The following is a 20,471-nucleotide window of genomic DNA, read 5'->3' as shown; positions in this document are numbered from 1 at the left end:
ATGCCAACAGAAGCAATCTGGATGACAGGTACAGTAGCTTCTGATCTACCACTGTAGGGTGTGAGGGTGTGAAAACAGACTCACATGGTTTCCTTCACTGCTGAGTTGAATTTTTCTAAGTGAAAAAAACAAAAAACCTTACAAAAACTCAGACCTTAAGATGACAACTAGAAAAAAACTGCTTTTTTTTCCCTATAGAAAACTGCACATGAAATACAGATAATGGTTATAAAATGTAAACAGCAATGGTTAGATTCTGGAACACAGAGTCACCACAGGAATTGCATCATGAGAGACTGAGTGCAATTAGTGACAGAAGAGGGAGGGTTTGGGGAAGAACTTGCAATGGTGTGAGCAAGAAAACTGTGTCACTGTGATGCAAAAGAAAATCGACAGTGAAGAGCTAAAAATGATGCAGCTTCTGAATCATGTTACTGTCATCTTCAGACTAAACAAATTTACACAGAAGGTCATATTCATTCTTTTCATTTTTAAAATTAGAATGAAAATTAAGCTTAATTGTCTTTCTCCTCAGTACAGGATTTTTTGTTTTGCTTTGGTTTTTTTGATGGTGTTAACAGAGAAATATTCATTAATTCTCATTTTCAGGTCTTAAAAGCCTTTGCATCATTTTTATTTTCAGTAAAAGTGAATCATCTTTTACAAAACCATGGCATCCTGGCAAAGTTGCATCACTGGGATGGCTGAAAATATATTGCCCATGTTTAAAACAAACAATTGGCTTTAAAATCATCTGGTAGTTCACTGAAGAAATTCCCAGTGCACCCATTAGTATATTTGAAAACAATCCCAGGCCCTGGGGATTGGCTCAGGGGGCTCTACCTTCAGTGCCCACCAAAACAAGGGGCTGCCAGCTAGATTTTCCCTTTGCACAACTTGTGCTATCTGCTGACCAGTTATCCCCTAGGAGGGGATCCTTCCCCAGACCCAAAGGCACCCGTCTCCCATGGGACCCTCTGGCCTTCTTTACCACTATCTCCCCTTCACTACTCTTCCCTCTCTAAGGCCTCTCCCAAAGCCCCCTGCTTCTCTGTCCATCCACCAGGCCAGGAGGGTCCCCAAGAATCCCCCTTGCCATCCATCCCAGGGCTCTAGAGTGGGCTGAAGCTATCTGCTTACCTTCTGGCCGAGGAAAAGGCTCTTAGTGGAGAGGACTGTGAAGCCATCAGCCGGTGTGCCCTCGGTTGTGCTGTCAGCACTGGCTGCCTTGCTGACTTCTCCCTGTTTCTTCTTGGACAAATAGAAAAGTAAGAATGTTGGCTGCAGGGGCAGGAACCACATTAGGTCTGAGCTTGGCTGATGTGAGGCAGCTTGCAGGCTTTGCCTATGATATTCAAGAGAATAGAGGGAGCTAAAATACAACGAGCTCTGATTTGCAACAGTCATCTTTATAAATTCAAATCATGTAAATACATTTTCAATTCTCTTTCAGGATACCTGGACATTACTCAAGTTCACGAAAAGAAAAAACCAAACTTGTAAGTCACTAGTTCTGAAAAAGTCAAAGCAGTGACTCAACCCTCAGTCTTCACCACCCCGGAGAGGTCTTTGCTGGTTTTGCTTCATAAAACAAGCTGTGGAAAAGGTGTAAGTGTGGCCACTGCTGTTTCCAAAGTGACATGAGTCTCGGCATGCTATTCAGATTTTTCCCATGGTCAGATATTCAGACAGAACCTCATGTGCCCTGAAGTTTGCGAGGGCTTGCGGGGGCACTGAAAATTTTAAATAAACCTATCTCTAGACCCTTGTCTTTTTCAAGTACTTTCACCTGCACAGGATGGGTTGGGGTGGCAGACTGGGTTCCCTCCATGGCCGCCTACAGTAAACACTGGTGTGTGCAGCAATCTCAGAGCAGTCCACGATTTTTGCACATTTCTGCTAAAGTTGAAGCTTATACTACACCAAGTGGATATCTGGCCCATTTCAGGGTGTTCTGCATTTAGATATGCTGGAGAGGGAGGATAAGGGGAACAGTGGTGATTTTTGTGTTTAGACACTTTATCTTTTTCCTTCTAATTATTATCAAGAAGTACATTGCTTATGTGACAGGGGCTGGTGGAAGCAAATAATTAAGAAGGGGAATATGAATTACAGATGTCCAAGCCTTCCCAGAAGATGTGCCTGGACAATGAGGTCAGAGCAAGAGTGCACTTCCTACTTGCCTGGTCCGAATTCAAATTCATTAACATTAGCATATTAACAGTTTTACTTACATGGAAAACTAGTATCTAATATGGTGACTGCTTTGCTAATTTTCCATTTAAAAAAAAACACTACTAAATCTGAAGCTCCAAGGTTTCGATATAAATAAGACAAAAAGTATTTTAGAAAAAAATATGATACTGGTAAAGACATATTAAGATTATCACTAATTTTATTTCCTAATAGTCTGAGAGTAACAAGTTTGTCATCATAAAAGAGAAACAGATAAAAGAAGAATTCATGGAAAGTCTTATTAAGCTTTCCTTGATAAATTTTCCAGGAACCAGGAAAGGGAAATGTTGGCTAAGAGCACCCTACACAAGTCAGGTGTTTCTAATTCCTGTCTTCAAAACACAGGCAATGCCTAATTGGGTGAACAGCTGAGAAACCATGGAAAAGCAGATGGATGAAGTTTACAGTTGGGGCTCTATGTACCATCATTCATGAAATGTTAACAGGGAAACTGGGTAAAACATATTGAAGAGCTCACTGTGTTATTTCTGTAATCCTTCTATAAGTCTAAAAACTATTATGAGATATCTATTAGAGCTTACTATATGAATATTGGCATATATCATAGTACAGGGATTGAGTGGTGTTGCTATACATAAAACTCTACATTCCCATTTAATTGCTTTAATGAACAGGTTTTCCAGGCACTTATTACCTATAAATAGAATGCATAACCTTATTATTTAGCAACAAGTAACAATCATCTTACAATATCAAACTTGGAAAAATATAATCTTTGTCCTTCGCAAGATACTTTTCTAATAGAAATTTACTTTTTCTTAAATACTTACTAAAATTTGTGATCCATTTGTTGGTTTGATCAAGTGTATATTCTTTTTTTATTTAAGTATATATTAATAAATGTGCTAACTATCCTATCTTTGTGAATTCATATCTTTTAGTGCTTTTGTAAAAGGTCACAAGAAATTTTATTGAAAATCAACTAGAATTTATATGCATTAATTTTACAGCAGAAATCAATAAAATACTATAATAATAAAAGCGTACCACAGTAGGATGAGACAGTGTGGGACAAATGAAAAGAAAATAAACTTAAAAGAAATAATGTACATTTTCCAACTATCAAAACAGAAATTTGTGTGTACTAAATGGATGATGTGATTCAGGATATTTAGATTCTACTGGATACATTTAAATACATGATGAAACTGTTTTAAATACTAATATTTACAGCCTACCAAAGTGATATCCTTTGTAGGTATTTCAATTTATTACAAAAAAGATAGCCATTAAATTGTAAATGTGTATGACACAAGGACTTAAAAATTCTTTTAGGAGGTAGGCAAGCAAACTATTGCTCTACTCTGCACACTGCAACACCCTGCACACAACACCCTGCACACAGAGATGCTCAGTAATTGCTGATGTGGATGAAAGTGTTTCCACCAAGGAATAAGCAGGAAAGAACTTAGTGCTTTTGATAAGCGAGAAAGCCCTCTGTCATGGTGAGCCTTTAAGAGCTTTCAAGGTTGCATCTTGCTGATAGAATTTCAGGTATCTGGAAGTCTGAGTTGTGAAAGTGGGACCAGAGAGGCATGCAAACATCCTGCATACTATATAAGCCAACAGGTGCGTATGCAGCAGGTTCTTAAGCTTAAGATGCAGTGACACTGGTAGTTCTCAGAAATGACTCCCCAAAGCTACTGGCCCACTCACCCTCAGAGCAGAAGGCTTTTGATGATGAAGTGGCCCATGGCCACACGACATACAAGTGAAATTATGTTTGCACTCTGAAGTTCTGCATTTGAATCCTAGCTCTGCAAACTGTGTGACATTGGAAGAATTGTTCACCTTTCCTAACCTTATATGCTCATCTGGAAAATGACATTAGGCTGGGAAACTAAGCCAAGTGTGGTGGTGCATACCTATAATCTCCGCACTCAGTAAGCCAAAGCAGGAGGACTGCTGTGAGTTTGAGGCCAGCCTCGGCTACAAAGGGAGTTCAAGGACTGCCTGAACTACATAGTCAAACACTGTCTCAAAGACCAGACCAAAACAAAAAGGCCAGGGAACTCCTGATAGAATATATGGCTGTGACAGCACGGAGAAGGCAGAGGAGAAAACAAGCCACTTAACCCTGGTTCTCTGCAGCCTGTTCAAAGAACTTGCACCTTCCCTGTTCAAGGTTCCCATCTCATGAGGTATTAAGGGGCCACTGAGCTCAATACAGTTGTCCTGCAAGATGCTGCTGCATTCAAATCATGATGTAGTTTTTCATAAAGCCTGTTGTCTGAAATCATGTCCTTCACTAACATGTGAGGGTAAAAATGCCCTTTGTTTTAGAGTGGTGATATTAGATAATAGATTCTTTGCCTTAAGCCAGCCTCCCAGGGCAGGGTTGGAGGGCAGGAACTCCATCAAACTCCAAAACAATTTGTTTTTTACAATTTTATATTGCTGTGTAAATGCAGAGTCAGCCTGTAGAAGAACCTGTTGAACTGAGTGTCCAAAAAGACTTATGTGAAACCGCCAGCCCAAGTTTATCTGTTTACCATGTGAAGCTTCAGTAAAAGACCAGCAGAGCTTCTGTCAGGATGGCATTTTCTGAAGAGACCAAATTCCTTCTTTTGGTGTCCCCTACCAGAATGTTATTGCAGTTTAAATTTTTATTCCTCAGAATAAAGATGCTCTACCAAAATCATCTTGAGTTTTTACCAGGCAGAAAGGAGTAAACTTATTTATGATTTATAAGGAGTGGTCCTCACATGGGGATGGTTTAGGACTTAGAGATGCTATGGGGTTATTCCCTACATCATTTTTTTGTCCAAATTACTGTCAAAAACTATCTTCTTAGAGATCCTCTAAAGTCTAGGGTTCTTAGTAAACACTCTGTTGGGGATTTAGGTGTAACCCCATGGATTTAGGTATAATTGTTTCTCTGAGTCTTAGGAAGTTTATTTTACACATTTAAAAACCTTATACTGAGAAGAGCTCCCAGGCTTCCTCCACTGCCAAAGGTGGTCATGCTACAAAAATACTAGAGACTCCACAGACAAGGCCTGTTGAGTTCTGTCTTGGAAGCACCAGACACACTTCCATCTCAGGGCCACTTGCTGGTTCTCCACCAGGAGACCTCCACTCCCAGACACTCAAATGCCTCAGTATCTTACTCTGTGAGGCCTCTGCTCATCTGTCACTTTACAAAACAGTCTCACTTGACTACCTAGATAAAATAACACTGCTTATGCCATGGTGCCCAATGATTTCTACTGCAGAACTCAATCTCTTCCATCTATAATGTATCTGCCCTTCGTTGAGCATTTGGGAAGGGCAAGGACTTTGTGTTCACTGCCAAGCCTCCCCCACTGATGGAATAGCTACTATGTATAGGCTCAAGTGCTTGTCTTAAGCAACTTAGTATCAAGTGTTAAAATGGTAGCTTTTGAAACTTCTCAATGGGTTTAAATGCCCTATAATTGAATTATAGGCATCAAGGTTAAAAATACACTTGCTCTGCTGAGCAAGTTCACTTTGAAGATTTTATCTTATAGATATACTTGCATAAGAAGCCAGAGACCCACATACGAGTCACTCTGGCACTACTGGTCAGAATGAAGAATAGAAACAATCTCAAAGTTCATTCTTAGATTGCTTACATTGACTTCACATACTATAGACATGACTACAAGGCAGCCTATGAAGTACTAATAGCAGTGGTCCATGTAGAAATATGGAAGAATAAAGTAAGAGCAGCAATAGCTACCATGGTGTCAGACTGTATTCTAAATACATGAATTTAGATGAATTCTTGTAAGACTTACAACCACCTTGTGTAATAAACAGCTCCATTTTATAGATGAGGACAGTAAACACTAGAGAAGTAACTAACCAAGACCATAAGCTAGGACATGGCAAAACTGAAGTACAAAGCCAGGTGGTGGGTCCTAAAGCCTCTACTTTTAACCCTTTTACTATACTGCCAAATCAATGCATCAAATGACTTTTAAGAAAAAAAAAAGGTGAGATGGAGAGAGATTTGCAAATCTATATTCATAGGCTTTCTAAAAGATACAAAAAACTCAGTATAGAGACAATGATGTGAGCTAGAAGTTATTTACTGCATATTCCTTGGTACTATCCAAACTGTTCACCGCAGTACCTATGTAAAACATTAGGCAGTAGCCATAGTCACTGAATTCTAAGGCTGGAATGAACCCCATCATTTTATGGGATAAGGGTAGACTGAGACACAGAGATGGGAAGAGACTTGCATAATGCCACCCAAGCAAGAAGGAGCCCTAGGGATGGCCAGCACTCCCATTTAAGGAACTCCCATTCCCTTAAACTCCTAAAGGGTTTGTTGCCTTCTCTGTTTCTACCACAACTGACTCAGCTGTCACAATAAGATTTTCAAAACCTTCAAATTACATAGAATTGGGGGGTGGATTATGATTTGGAATTCAAGTGTTGACACTTGAAAAATACCAACTCTCTTTTACTACTAGTGCTTTAGCATGTTACTAAGGCCTTCTCTGCATGTTCCTGAAAAGGTTATTTTCAGAACACTCCACTCAAACGTGGAGACGCAGGGTTTTCTGCTGTTTCTGGGAGCTGACATCACAATTTACATTAAACAAATGTTTTGAAAATTAGCTGTTCACGGTTCTAATTTCAGCTTCCCCTAGGGTTTAATGTTAGCCAAATACTCATACAGTAAGCAGACAGTGTGTTTTATTGTGTGGAAGAAAAACAGACCACCATCACAGACTTCCTGCTTTTGTAATCAAGGGAAAAGTTGAGTGTTCAAGTGATTATTGGCATATGGTTATTAGAAACACTGAGTTCCAAATATAGCTACTAGGAGCTAAAGACATACACTCTATATTTCAAGTCCAAAAGGGAAGACAAATTGGAAAGTTCAGAAAGTCATAGCGCAAAATCTATGAGGGTCACTAGGGAACAAGGCTCGGCCTAGGTTTGCCGGCATGCTGGCGTCTCACAGATGTGCTCAAGTATCACAGGCGGTGTGTGCCTGAAAGAAGGCAGTGGCTTGGGACACAGCCAGAGGAAGGACCAAGCCAAGAGCACAGTTCTGCCCCTGCTGGACTCTAGCACCAAGTACCAAGGACCCAGACCTTACCTGGTAGGCAGACAAGCCCATAAACCCTGTTTTCAAAGAGGTTACATATTTGGCATCTGTGTCTTTATTATTATTCAAAAAGGCTGCACTCGCACTTTGCCCCATCATCCCTGCCCTGTCCCTCTCCCTCTCCCAACGCCAAGTATTAGAAGGGGGAATGGTTCAATCTGCTAATTTTATAGTTAGCGGGAGTAACTGAGCATTCTGTGAAGTCCCTGCCTGGTTACCCCAGCCTCCTCTAGGAAGTGCGAGTCGGGTGCAATGCAAGCATCTGGAAATAACACATGGGCAGCTATTCAAGATCAGGTTTCTCTCTAAAAGAGCTGGGAGAGATTCTGCGCCTGGGGTGGGTGGTATGGTGGCAAGAGGAAATTTAGATTTCACTTTCAGGAGAGTCTGTTTTGTACCCACAAGGGTATACAAGGAAATACAACCTCTTCCACCTCAACTAAAGGATTGTGAACAGAGGGACAAGGGGAGAGGGCAATGAAATTGTCCTCCCCTAGAATGAAAGCCAGGCTCCAAGGAGGAACTGGCTGGGAGGAGCTCAGATCAGTTGGTCATAGCCTCTGGAGCCTATCCTCAGAAGAGATCCCCACTATCCCAGCCAGGGAGCAAGAAGAGGTGGATCTGGGTTCTTGTAGAAAGAGCTTCCTGATGCTACATCATTAGAACCCATAAGGCCCGTCCAGGACTTGTCTTGCAAGTCAGAGAGATTACCTCCTGCCAAAGGTAATGTCCTCCCACTTGCAGACTGGAAGGAAAAATGTTTAGGGGGTACCTCAAGGCAGAGCAGCCTCAAGTTCAACTTTACTGACCAAGCTTTGATTATACTGTCCCTTGTTTGTTGGCTCCAAAGACTGTGACAACAGTTAAAAGGCCAGAAATCAGCAAGAAAGAAACAAAGAACATGGGGTTCCAGTTACTTTGTGGTCTGCTAATGCTCAGAGAGGTGAGCAGGGTACTGTATCCTTGCGCTGTGACACTAATACTGGAGGTGCACTGGCCTTCTTCACCTAACATGACACTGACCATGCCAATGAGGGGCTCCCTTCACCACACAAGAAAAGATCAGCATCTAGAACCTTGCCTCTTACCCAATTCAGGCCCTAGAGCAAGCACTTAAACAATGCTTCACAGAAGCTATTCCTCTAAAAGGGAGACTGGGGACTGCTCCTGTTGCAGCATGCTCCAAGGACACACAGCCATGGCAATACAATGAGAGTTTTGTAAAAGCACCAGGGCACACATACACCAGCCCCTTTGAACAGGACCAGATGGTGGCTATCGTGTAGCACAGGGAAGTCTTTTCCTACATGTCCTTGAGAGGCTAGGCATAGGGGCTGTCCCAGCCTGGGGCTATCACAGCACATCATCCATCCCCCTTACCCACAAGGTGCTCTGGCCTCCACCATGTCCAGGCTCAGGAAGACCCACCTGATTGCTCACATCTTCTTCCCTCAGCCCACCCAGCCCTCTGGTGGGATGTACCCTGGGGATTTGCAGGGGTCCCTTGTGACCCATTTATCTGCACTTCTCCCTGCCCTACTCTACACATCCCTGCCAGGTTACATACCTTGGATTTCCGAGCCCCTTTCTTTCCTCCTGCTTTCTTAGACACAGGCTTCTTCTGGGATGGAGACTTGGCCTTTTTGGCTGGGGGTGGCGTGATGATGGCTTCCAACTTTCCTTTGGATCCTCGCTTCTTTGCTAGTAACTCAGGATGGATATTTGGTAACACTCCTCCACTGGCTATGGTGACTCCTTTGAGCAGCTTGTAGGAAAACCAAAGTAGCAGACAGTCAGCCTGACTGCCTTGATCCTGACCTTTAAGAGGTCATCCCTGCCTACATGTGTTCTTGGTTCGGATAGGGATAGCTCTTGCCTCCATGGCACCTACAAGAGTGCTAACAGGACTCAGATCCAAGTCCTTCACTGGAATGCAGTTTACATCATAGCCAAAATACGTTGTTCATCCTAGCCCACTCCAGCTCCCAGGGAAGCCCTGAGGAAAAACTGCCAAGGGAGGCAGGATAGTTGTTTATGGTTCAAAATGATTTTTGCCAGTCAACCAACCACTACAGCTTGGCAAACTGTTCTGCTTCTTGGGTGGTCTGATGGAATGCTCTAGTGATTTAATGGGAGAGAGAGCCCCATACCTGATTTAGCTCTTCATCATTGGCCACAGCCAGTAGGATGTGCCGAGGTGTGACCCGTCCCTTCTTGTTGTCTCTTGCTGCGTTGCCAGCCAGCTCCAAGATCTCCGCTGTGAAGGCAGAGAGTATGTGGTCACATCAGAAAGTGGCATGTGTCCCCAACCTTCCCATTCACAGTGCTGCCTGAGACCAGTCATGGAGGTGTTCAAAGGCCAAGATGAATGGGACCTAGGAGGTCCCTGGTCAAATCCATTTGGTTTTGGAGAGAAAATAACTGAGGCTAGAAGAGATGAGGGGCAGGTCACTCAGTAAGTAAAAGGTGGGGAGATCTGAACACAGTTTTAGCTCCCATCTCCTACAAAGGGCTGCCTGACATCTGTGCTAGAGGTATGGGCAGAGCCAATGTCATGGAGGTAGCAGTGAGACTCCAGGAATGTCTCCAGTAATGTATCTGTGTCTCTAGTAATGTATCATGGGTTAGCAGGTTCAAGAGGAGGAAGATCTTGAGAAACCTTTGCTGCCTGAATCAAACGTCTATCCTACATATTTGTCATTGTTGTTGTTTTAATTCTACATATTTGGACACAAAATTAGAATATGACTTAATTCTCCACAGGGAATGTTATAGCAACATAAAACAGGTGGGAGCATTATTGACCTAAAAAGGTCACAGAGACATAAAAGCCAAATATAATGTATCTCTTCTTCAGGGAATCCTCCAAGTCATTCTGGAGATAGCTGAAGAGGTTTGCATATGGACTATCAGGTGCTAGGAAGTTAATTTTCCTAAGTGTAGTAGTGGTAGTGCTATTCTTTAAGGAAATATCCTTGCTCTTAAGCTCACATCAAAGAACATAAAGCATTATGATGTCCATTCATACAGCAAAGCAAACGTGGCAAAATGTTAACAGTTGTTAAACATAACTGTATAATAGAGTTCTCCTCCCTCAGGAGATCCTGTTATCTATAATGCGGATGAACCTGTACTTCATGGACCTTAAGTACAATGTCTAAGTGAAACAATCCAGGGACAGGAACAGCAATATTGTATGTGAAATGTAAGTCATTGAGTTCACAGAAGCAGAGAGCAGAAAGTGATTACCAGAGGTTGGGGTTGGGGTGAGGGAGAAGGAAAGTAGAAATGTTGGTCAAAGGATACCAACCTTTGTTAAGTTTTAGCCATCTACTGCAGAGAACAATGATCATACCTAATAACAGACTTCAAATGTTTTCAATGCCAGGAAATAGGTAATGACTATGATGATTACCTTGATTTATTCGTACTCTAAGAAAGCACTGTACTGGATAAATATTTATGATTATTTGGCAATTCAAAATAATATAAATGAAAGATTTTCAAAATTATGTTTTATCACCATTCTGTATGTTTGAAATTTAAAATAAAAAGCATGAGGTGAAAAAAATTGAAAGGTATGAGTCTGACTCAGTGTTGGTGCTAAGGTTTACAGACTTGCCCTTTGAGGCACTGTCACAGCTCAAGAGAACAGGTTTACCACAGCTCCCAAGATGGGAATTAGGAATGCCATTTGACAAGCTATATTTTTCTCCTTGGCAATACAATTCTCTTGTAATCTTCCAGTCTCATCACCATCTCATTTTATTACTGCAGTATATAGACTACCCCAGAATTCATCTTACATTGCTTTAGTCTCTTCTCACATGATCCTGCCAGAAATGCCCTTCTGGGCCATCCTCTATGCCCAATTCAACTTTGACCTCCTCTTTATATATGAATTCCTATTATTCTACATATGTTATAAACACCAAATTTTTTCTAGCAATGTCAGCACTTGGAATCATCATGAAATAGCTAGAGATACGATGTTAGCCACATGAAGTGTGTTTGAAATTTATATGACGACATGGACGCCTTTTCATCAAGAGGTACTAACAAACAGTTGAACCCCATGCAAAAAATTAAAAAGCAACATGTCGTGTGTGTAATGCTGAAAAGCCGCCTGGCTGCTCATGAACACTCTCACTGTCAAGGAGAAAAATCAGTCAAACTTGAAACAGGCTTCCCCCTTAAAAAATTCATTTGCTCAGTAATCATCACGTTATGAAGTCGAAATATAAGAAATAAAGCCATGCTGTTAAGTTGAGCTGTGGGGGACTCAGATCAATAATTTCTGACATTGCCAGTTAAACAGAAGACCCAATGCTATTATGGGCTACTGGACTCTTTTAGAATATTTTGCTGAGTTTACACACCTATAATATTCAATAACGGAACTTAGAAAAAATGGGGTATACCGATGATTGTCCATTTTGTATCTGTGTATTCAAAGAGGTTGGGATAGATATATAGTTGCATTCTCTTAATGAATAGAATGATTTGTTCTAATGGTGTTTGTAAATAGGATCACAAGTCCGCATCTTGTACAGCAATTAACCACTAAGAAGAATATATGCAGTGTATTATTTGTTGAAACTGTACTTCCGATTTGATTTGAAACTGTCTCATTGCTATCTGTTTATCAATAAAACTTTGAAAAAAAATAATAATCATCACATTGAGACAAAGTACTGTGCTTGGTGGGAGTGACACTGACATATCCCGGGCTCCAGTAATTTTTGGTGGTCTAGGTTACCACAGAGACCCTGTGGGACCTTCATGTGCCTGTGCTACAGAGAATGCCAGAGTCCCTGAGCTGAGCACTCCCCATGTGAGCCACCAGTGCCAGGCAGGGAGGCTAACTGGTAGTTACAGGTAACAACTGGCAGAAAGGCTCACCTCTGCCATTTTTACCTATCAGTTTTATAAGCCCGACCCCCAATGGTGTTACACTATAGTTTGCTAACAGTGGGGTAAGCTTTAGTTTCACTAAAGCTCCCCTAAAACTGAATACAGGAGTGTTCCCAGTGACCAACAGAGATGTCTAAACACACAAGAGTGCAGACTTTGGGAGTAAAGGGGCAGGCAGCAGTGTGTCAGTGGTTCCAGGGCTGGAACCCAATGCAGCAGGAGGGCTAAACAATGGCAAAGAACAGGGAGACAGTTGTGCATGTCCAGAAGCGTCTTAATCTAGTGGAAAAGATGCCATTAAACTGCTTTCTTTACTGAGAAGCTCAGAAGCCTGGGACTCTTTCCTTTCTTGTAAACTCAGCAATCTGCACAAGACTAGATGACTGCCTAATCTCCATCTTCCTACTGCAAAAGAGTCCTAAGCTCTCTGGGGAGGGAGGGAGGGGTTGTATCCAGGAGCAACAGAGAGGGCCAGAGTTACACCTCAGTTGAGACTGTCATCTTCTGTTTATTCTTTTTTTTTTTTTTTCCAGATGGATAGTAACCAAAGTAACAACAACTCAAGGAACATACAGGGTAGGGCACCTCAGAGACACACCTTTTATAAGAAGTATGTTCCATGCCCTACCCTTCCCCTGCACTGTAGCAGGCAAAGGGCATGGGCATTTTACAACAGCTGAGGCTGAGTCCTGACTGCTAACAAAAGCAGGAACCTACAGCATGAATCACCACTTGCTGAAAATTTGTAACACCTACCCTTTTAATCCTCAGCCCAGCTTTACAAGCAGCAATCACAAAGGCTTTTCCTGGCCAGGAGAGGGCTGTCTGATGCAGAGGGAAAGGAGAAGCACAAAGTACCTGCAACTCAACCAAATGGGACATTTCTGTCTACACCCCAAAGTGAGTCTGTGTTTATGGGAGGGTGAAGTGGAAGGCAAGTGACTGCCAAAAAATCGGGGCAGGAAAAATGTTAACAAAGGACATATCTTGATTAAGTTTTCTTCCCAGTAAATCCTCTGCTTTGCAAAGGACACAACAAGCAAAGTCATGGAGGCCTGAGGCTCAGGGCTGCACAGTGGTTCTTGTTATTGCACCTCATAACCCTGAGATGGCTTTGTAGTTCCACAAGGAAGAGGCTACTGCTAAGCCAGGCCAGACCCAGATTGTGCCTCTACTCCAACCTTAATGAAACCTATACCTTCATATATAAGAGGGCTTCCTACACCCAGTTCATTTTGCATTTGGGTGAGTTTCATGCATCTCTAAAATATTTGCTTCTGGCTAGACAGAGAAAAAATGATTTTGAGAAACAGAACCAGGAGAACACCCTATCTTCAAGCCCAAATCCTTTCTCCATGGTTTCCACAGTCAAGCCTTGGCTCTTCCTTTGGATTTCCGGGATCCAAAGCCCAGAATGCTGTAAGCAATAGAGGTGGGATCCATAAAAAAAAACCACAGAGGAACGTGGGAAAATAGCAATCAGAAGAAGAAGCAGAGCCCCCTATTAGGCTCACCAGTGTTGTCAGCCAGAGGCAGTTTAATTTGTATTGTCAAAGACCAACAGTGGATTGGGCTGGGACCCAAAGTGTGAACAGCTCTGGAAATGATTTTAATGGTTTTTTTTTTTTTTTTTTTGGCAGAACCGGGGATTGAACTCAGGTCCGTGCGCTTGCCAGGGAAGCGCTTATTCCACTGAGCCATCTCTCCGGCCCCTGGAAATGATTTTAAGTGTGGTAAAATTTCCCACTTAGAAATGTGACAAAGGGGACACACTACATGAGGAGTAATACTGGCCAGCTCATTAGCTATTCAAAATATTTTCAGTTTTTTAAGATTTGACTTGCAAGACATCCAAGTGTCTACCACTTCTAGCTGGGCCCCATGTCTGGCAACCAGTGAGAGCTGGCTCATCATCTGTAGTGGCCAGGACCAGTGATGCAAGCTTCTGTCTCCTGAGAGCAGCAAGTGCTCAGAGGTACCTCTGGGCCAAACATTCCCCAGACTCATTGAACATGATCATTTTAAGGCAACCTGACAAGATTCCTACAGCCTTGGATAACAGTACAATTTGGCAGTGTTTCCAACGACAGACCAGCTGTCTGAACATGAATACCTTCGAAAGGCCTATTTTCCAAGTTCACCCTAAGACCAAGGGCTTAGTGTCTATCCCCTCCCCACATCTTGAACTAAACCGTATCTGTTATATGGAAGCATTTCACCTATCTTTCTTTAGGGAGATGAAGTCATGCTTTTCAGAATTAGACTCCTAACAGCTAACAGGTGATGTGAAGAGGCTGCGCCAAACGCCCAGTACAAACTGCACCAGGAAAGAGCTGGGGCTTTAAAAGAGCTGTTTGAAGCATCTCATCTAACAAAAGAAAGATTGAAAATAACAACCAGAAATCAAAGAACGCTAATGTTCATGTAATCCCAAGGAGAAAACAGATATTTGCTACAAAGCCAACAACATGACAAGGAATCTGTTTATTGTATTTCTTTCAACTCCTCATCCTTCCATCAGCAGTTCACTGGGTTTAGAACTGTTTTACACCATTCCGGAAGGTTGATTAACCCAATCAACCCCAATCAGAGGAAGATTGCTGAGCACTTCCTGAGTCCTGACGACACCACAGCCCCCTCCAGTTCCTTTGGTTGCCCCAAGTGTTTGCAGCCACGTTCAACTACCTCCATCCCACCTTTCCAAAAGGTGAGTGAGTGGTAAGGACTGAAGCCTGTGGAACTGTTGTCTTAGCAGCACTCTAGTCCATTGCAAACCTCCCTATTCTGCTAGTCCTGAGAGCCTCAAAGAAATCTTGCATTCCACAAAGTGGAGTCTACAGCAGTCACTGAACATGGTATTTTCTTGGCTGAGTACAAAGTATTTTATAAGAGTTACTTCATTGCTTCACCAGAGATGATTCCGAGTCAACATAAACTTGTCCCTTGCAGTTAGGCCTATGAGCTGTGGGTTTCAGAGTCAGCATCTGGTCCACACTCCTGCCTTCCCACCAAGATAAAAACATAGCTTAATATAGGAATCCCTAAAGAAGTTCTGATGAATCCTAATTATTTTTATGTCACACACAAGGAGGAATTATTCTGTTGGCAAACATTATCTCAGTCTGTCCCTACCCAGCCCAGTGCCGAATATCTCCTCTGTCAGAAAACCCTCCTCCACCTCTCCAGACCTGAGCTTCTGCTTATGCAACTTTCTTCTTGTCTGCAGTGGATGGCAGCAATTGTGAGCCAGCCATGCACACACTGTGATCAAACCACTGTCCAACCCTGAGTGTGCATCCTAGCTCCTGTACTCTTACACTCCGTTATAAGACATGGCCAAGACACTAGGAGGCCTCAGTTTCTCTTTCTATACTGCAGGACTAAAGTTACCCTTTAGCCTCTTGAGGATTAATGAGTTTCCGAGAAAAGTGCTTAGCAGACTTGGTAAATGCAAGCTACTATTACTGGGCTACATCTATACCCTTTGTTTAAAAATGTATGATATGTATCTGTATCAGCCTTGATTACAAGGGGAAGAAAACTAGACTTTTTCTCCATTTCTTCTATTTAAATAACTGCATCCACGTATGGATGTATGTGAGAGGAAAAAGGAGGAGAAAAGCAACAGAATATCTACTGTTTCCTCCCCCAATAGTTTATTCTTTGCTGTTACACTTAACAGTTTACATATGTTTGAAAAATGCACTTGAACTCGATTAACCTCAGTGCTGCCAGAGTTGCCTTGATGGAACACAGCACCCAGGGCAGCCTCACAGGCAGTCTCTGCCTTGCAATGGGGTCTGGGACTTTCGTGTGACCCCAGGAGGGTGTGCCACAGCAGAGCAGGACCAGAGCCAGCTGCTGAGACAGTAGAAATAGAGGCTCCAGGAGAAAGGAGGGGGAAAGTACCTGAGGAAGGCCCAAAGAAACCTGTTCAACCCCACGCCTCACTGGTGGCTGGGGAGGACCCTTGGCCCTTGCTTGCTTTCAAGGACTATAAATTAATTTACAAGGAAATGGTTAATGTGCATGTTTGTTTTAATATGGAAAACCATAGCCATTTGTTCTTAATTCATCTCAGGAAGGGGTGAACAATCAGAGACGTCTGCTGAAATGAAATGATTTGAAGAGTATGATGTAAAGAGGAAATTCATTTAAAGAGCCTTGTCATGGTACCGTTTCCCAGATGGACTTTTAAAGGGAGAAAACAAGGAGTGGAACATGAATTTTGGAGCTGCCAGTGTTGGAAGATGACATTGCTTTCCATCTGAGCTCACACAGGCAGCCTTGTTTATTAGGGGGAGAGGAGGCTCAGCCAGAGACCAGGCCAGAGAAACACTGTGCTGTACCAACTTCTGAGCCATTAAGATTTATCTTCTGCATTTTCTTTGCCAAATAAAAAGTAAAATTAAAATAAGAGTCAATGAGAAGTTGCAGGCAGCTCCGCTATGTGCTGTCCCAAAGGGCTTTTACCACTACATGTCACAAACACCTTCCAACCTCAAGCATTTCATCCCAGCTTGCTTATCTGGCTTCCCAGAGGTCTGTGCATAGCAAACATTTCAGGTTGTTTTTTTCAGGAGCTATTGTTTCTAAAGCAATGACTGTTATCTAGAGGTAGTGTCACCTAAAGGGGGAGGACCCAAGAAGGCTCTAGCTTCTGGGTCACCTTCATCAGCCCAGCCTCTCCAATAGAACACTGAGGCTGAGGCTTTGCCTAAGCTTGGCCACCCAGGATGCTACCTCTCCTTCTCTAAGAGGACAATGAAGGGACACTGGCAAAAAGAAAAACAAAGCCTTCTACCCTCCTTAACATCAATGAGTGATACAGCTTCCCCATACCTGATAGGCACCTTCCCCTCCCCCAGACAGGCAACTCACACTGCCCTTTGGCCACCTGAGTTGTTTCCACAGTACCTCGCTACTCTGCTGCTGCTACCAGCAACACCCCCAACAGTTATCTGGCAGTCCCTTCACTATAGCTCACATATATCACTCCAAGGATCATCACTCTGTGTTTATAGCCATCTCCCCTACATGGACTCTCAACTTTCCTCATCCCTGCCCATGACGACCCGTCTTTCAGGACATCTGCCCCCCACCCATGTCAAGTCACAGGAAAGGTTCCAGCCTTTGCAGGTCTATACCATGCACTCTGGCAGTCGTACGTGACTACCTCAGAGGCTGCTGTCTCTGGATGCAGCTTCCTTGAGGATGGGAGAGAGCCCTCCTGAGATGTCTACTGGTTCCTTAAAAACAAAAGAAGTGCAAAGTAGACTGAGTTTCCAGTTCCCAATTCTCTCTTTAACTGCCAAGGTTCTAGCCTCAGCAGAGAGCCAGTATGCTATTCCTCTAGAGATGGATTAGTGTGTTCAGTGACACTGAAGAAGTTGTTTGATTGTCTGAGTCTCAATTTCCTGCTAAGCAAAATGTCAGTTTGAGGAAATCAGTTCTCAAATGTGAAGCATTTAGTCAGTATCTGGAACATGGTTAAGTGCTCAATACATAGCAGATGCTTTATAACTTAAGTTGTTCCAACTGTGCCTAGAACTCAAAAGCACTACCACTCCTCCAAAAACATCTCAATAGGCTTCCATGTTTGTACGCAGAATAGAGACTGCCAGGGGCTGGGGAAAGGTTTGTAGGACAAGAAAAACAATGCTAACCCACTGTAAAGGCCCTCATTTTCTGAATGAACAGCAGATATTGGCGTTATACACTAAATAGACTTAACAAATAAATACAAGTATATAGAAGTAACAGATAAGTGTTACCAAAGACCTTCTCATCTACCAATTACTATAAAGAACATCAATCAGGATATTGATGGCAAGGAAAGTCAATAATCAGTCATTTCCAGAGGTCCTGAGTTCTATAAGGCTCCTCTGGTTTTTCTGGCCTACAGTGGAATGGAGCCTCCTTCTATAAAGACCCACAGTGACCCTCTACAAATATATAGGGGTGATGGCACTCTGTAAGACAACAAATACCTCGGCATCAAAAAAAAAAAAATAAATCTCAGCATCAAGTACCCTTGTAGGCCACTAAGAAAGCAGCTCTGGTCAAGGAACTCATGCAATCCCACCACTAAATGCAAGAAACACTTACCTAAAAGGAGAGGGCTTAGAGTGGGAGGACAAGGAAGCAGGGAGGACTGCAACAAGGAAGGAGGGGAGCCAGGTCAGAGCAGTAGGCTGAGCTGGGCCAGGTGGTAAATTGAGGAGGGTATGTCAGTTTCTTGGCAAGCAGAACTGGAGGGGGCTGGTGGGAAGATATAGACTGAAGGAGGCTGACTGTGATTAATACCCTTTGGGTTTGTCTTCTTGCTACAGCTTATTTATAGCTCTGAGGAGTGATTTTTTGCTTTCATGATATTTTATTCTGATTTGAGTAGACATAGAAGCCCTTAGGCCAGGGAGAGAAAGCAACTGGACAGTAAAAGCACTTCTATCAGTTGCTGATTTTTGTTTTTTGGTTTTTGGAGACAGAATTTCACTATGCAGTTCAGGCAGGACTTGAACTTACTTTGTACCCTAGGCTAGCCTCGAACTCATAACAATCCTCTTGCCTCAACCTCTTGAGTGTTGGGATTACACACATGTGCCACCACACTTAGCCAGTTGCTGATATTTTAGTGGAGACATTAAAAGTGAATATATCTGTAGATTTTTTTTTTCTAGTACCAGGGATTGAACTCAGGACCCTGAGCTTGCCAGGCAGGCGCTTATGCTACTGACCCTATCTGTAGAATTCTTACCTACTTCTTTCTCTTAGTAAGTTGTTCTTTAGGAGTATGTCTAGCATCTACCCCAGAATGCTGAGATCTTTAGCCAAGTAGGCTCCTGGCTGCCTCTGCTTTTCAAAATATAATACAGATAACAATCCTAGGAGCTTTGAGAGAATGAGAGCAGTCTTGCAACACTTTTAAAACCTCACATCCGCTGGCAACAGCTGCCCTGTCCTGTGCCCCTCCCCAGACAGGTGTAGCCCATTATGATAATTTGTTAATTCTAATTATGCCTTATTTAAAATGGTAGAGCTCTAGGTTTAACTTTCATCATCAGTTTTCTGCAGTACCTAGAATTTCCAAAACTCTTTCCTCTTGAAATTCATCATCTCTCTACCTGGTCTTCTGATCTTTTAATTTAAAAAAAAAAAAAAAAAAAAAAACTTGCTGTGCAGCTCTAGAATGTCAGGCTTTGTGCTGTGAGTTGACCACACATGAGGAGGAGGTAGAGAAGTCACAGTCCCCAACCTTGGACTTACCCATTCAGCCACCGACAACAGCCTCTCATATGGCTAGCAAATACAGGCACTGAATACAAATATGCAGAAATAAGCAATGATTCCTTCAACCCCAGCTCCCTGTTTGGTGTCCTGCACTTGGTCAGGGCTTGGCAGCTCTTTCACAAGTAGGCCATTTGAGATGAATTACTGAGCAAGTGAGCCAAGTGTTGCAGCGTCAGGAAGTGATGAAGGCTGGATGTGCAGGGGTGTTCTCCAAGGCCCTGGCCTGGTTTCATGTACTATAACACAGTTGGATTCACAGCGGGCACTGTGAACTATAAAGCTGCCACCCCAGAGGATAGCAGTCCAGGACAGGCCCAGGATACAAGCAGCCCTTGCCTCACAGCTCCCAGTGGAGACTGCAGCCTGGCTGAGAGACTGAGGGTTATAGAGACAGAGAAGCTCACATAACAATGACTCAAAGTCCAGCAGAAGTAACACTCACAAAGACTTTATATAGTTACTCAGACAAATATAAAATAACTGTGTGACATTTACTTAAAGAAAAAGATCACTGAAAATGAGGTGAAAGCAATGAAATAAACCAAAGAGCAGATTTTTAAAAGATGAAATAAAAATAAAATCATTGTAACTGAAATTAAACACAGCTAAATTAAACACTAAATCAGATATAGCTGAAGGGAGAATAAACTTGTAGATACTTCTAGAAGACAGATCAGAAGTAATATCTAGTAAGTGGTCCAAAAAGATATTAATAAAAAATAAATAAAATGAATGGATATAGAAAATAAGTGAAGAGTCCTAGCCCAGGTCCGGTGAGTGTGCGGAGAGTTTCCTGCTACCCTGCGCCGGTGGGACCAGTCCCAGCCCAGGCACAGCGTGGGCCGGAACCTCTCCCAGCCCCGCGGGCCGCCCCCCACCACTCTGCAGTGCCTCCCCCACCCCGCCCGCCAAGTAGGATTTT

At 42.7% G+C, this 20,471-nt stretch overlaps 1 protein-coding gene across 5 annotated transcripts in view; it reads right to left on the bottom strand.

Moving 5' to 3' along the window:
• The window catches only part of LOC101564704 (core histone macro-H2A.1), a 63,846-nt gene that overhangs the window by 23,428 nt on the left and 19,947 nt on the right, over positions 1-20,471 (bottom strand). For 3 of the 5 annotated variants that reach the window (XM_004632252.2, XM_004632250.2, XM_023716551.1), the window contains exons 3-5: positions 9,496-9,602; positions 8,913-9,110; positions 1,141-1,251 (exon numbers count right to left, since the gene is read on the bottom strand). In XM_004632252.2, coding sequence (XP_004632309.1) covers positions 1,141-1,251; positions 8,913-9,110; positions 9,496-9,602 — 416 coding nt within the window. The remainder of the gene's footprint in view (positions 1-1,140; positions 1,252-8,912; positions 9,111-9,495; positions 9,603-20,471) is intronic. The other 2 variants (XM_004632251.2, XM_004632253.2) reach the window with 1 other exon arrangement.

Source organism: Octodon degus, unplaced genomic scaffold (genome assembly GCF_000260255.1).
Source record: "Octodon degus isolate 3935 unplaced genomic scaffold, OctDeg1.0 scaffold00048, whole genome shotgun sequence".
In the NCBI taxonomy this organism is placed as follows: Eukaryota; Metazoa; Chordata; class Mammalia; order Rodentia; family Octodontidae; genus Octodon; species Octodon degus.
This window is presented reverse-complemented; position numbering and strand designations above follow the sequence as displayed.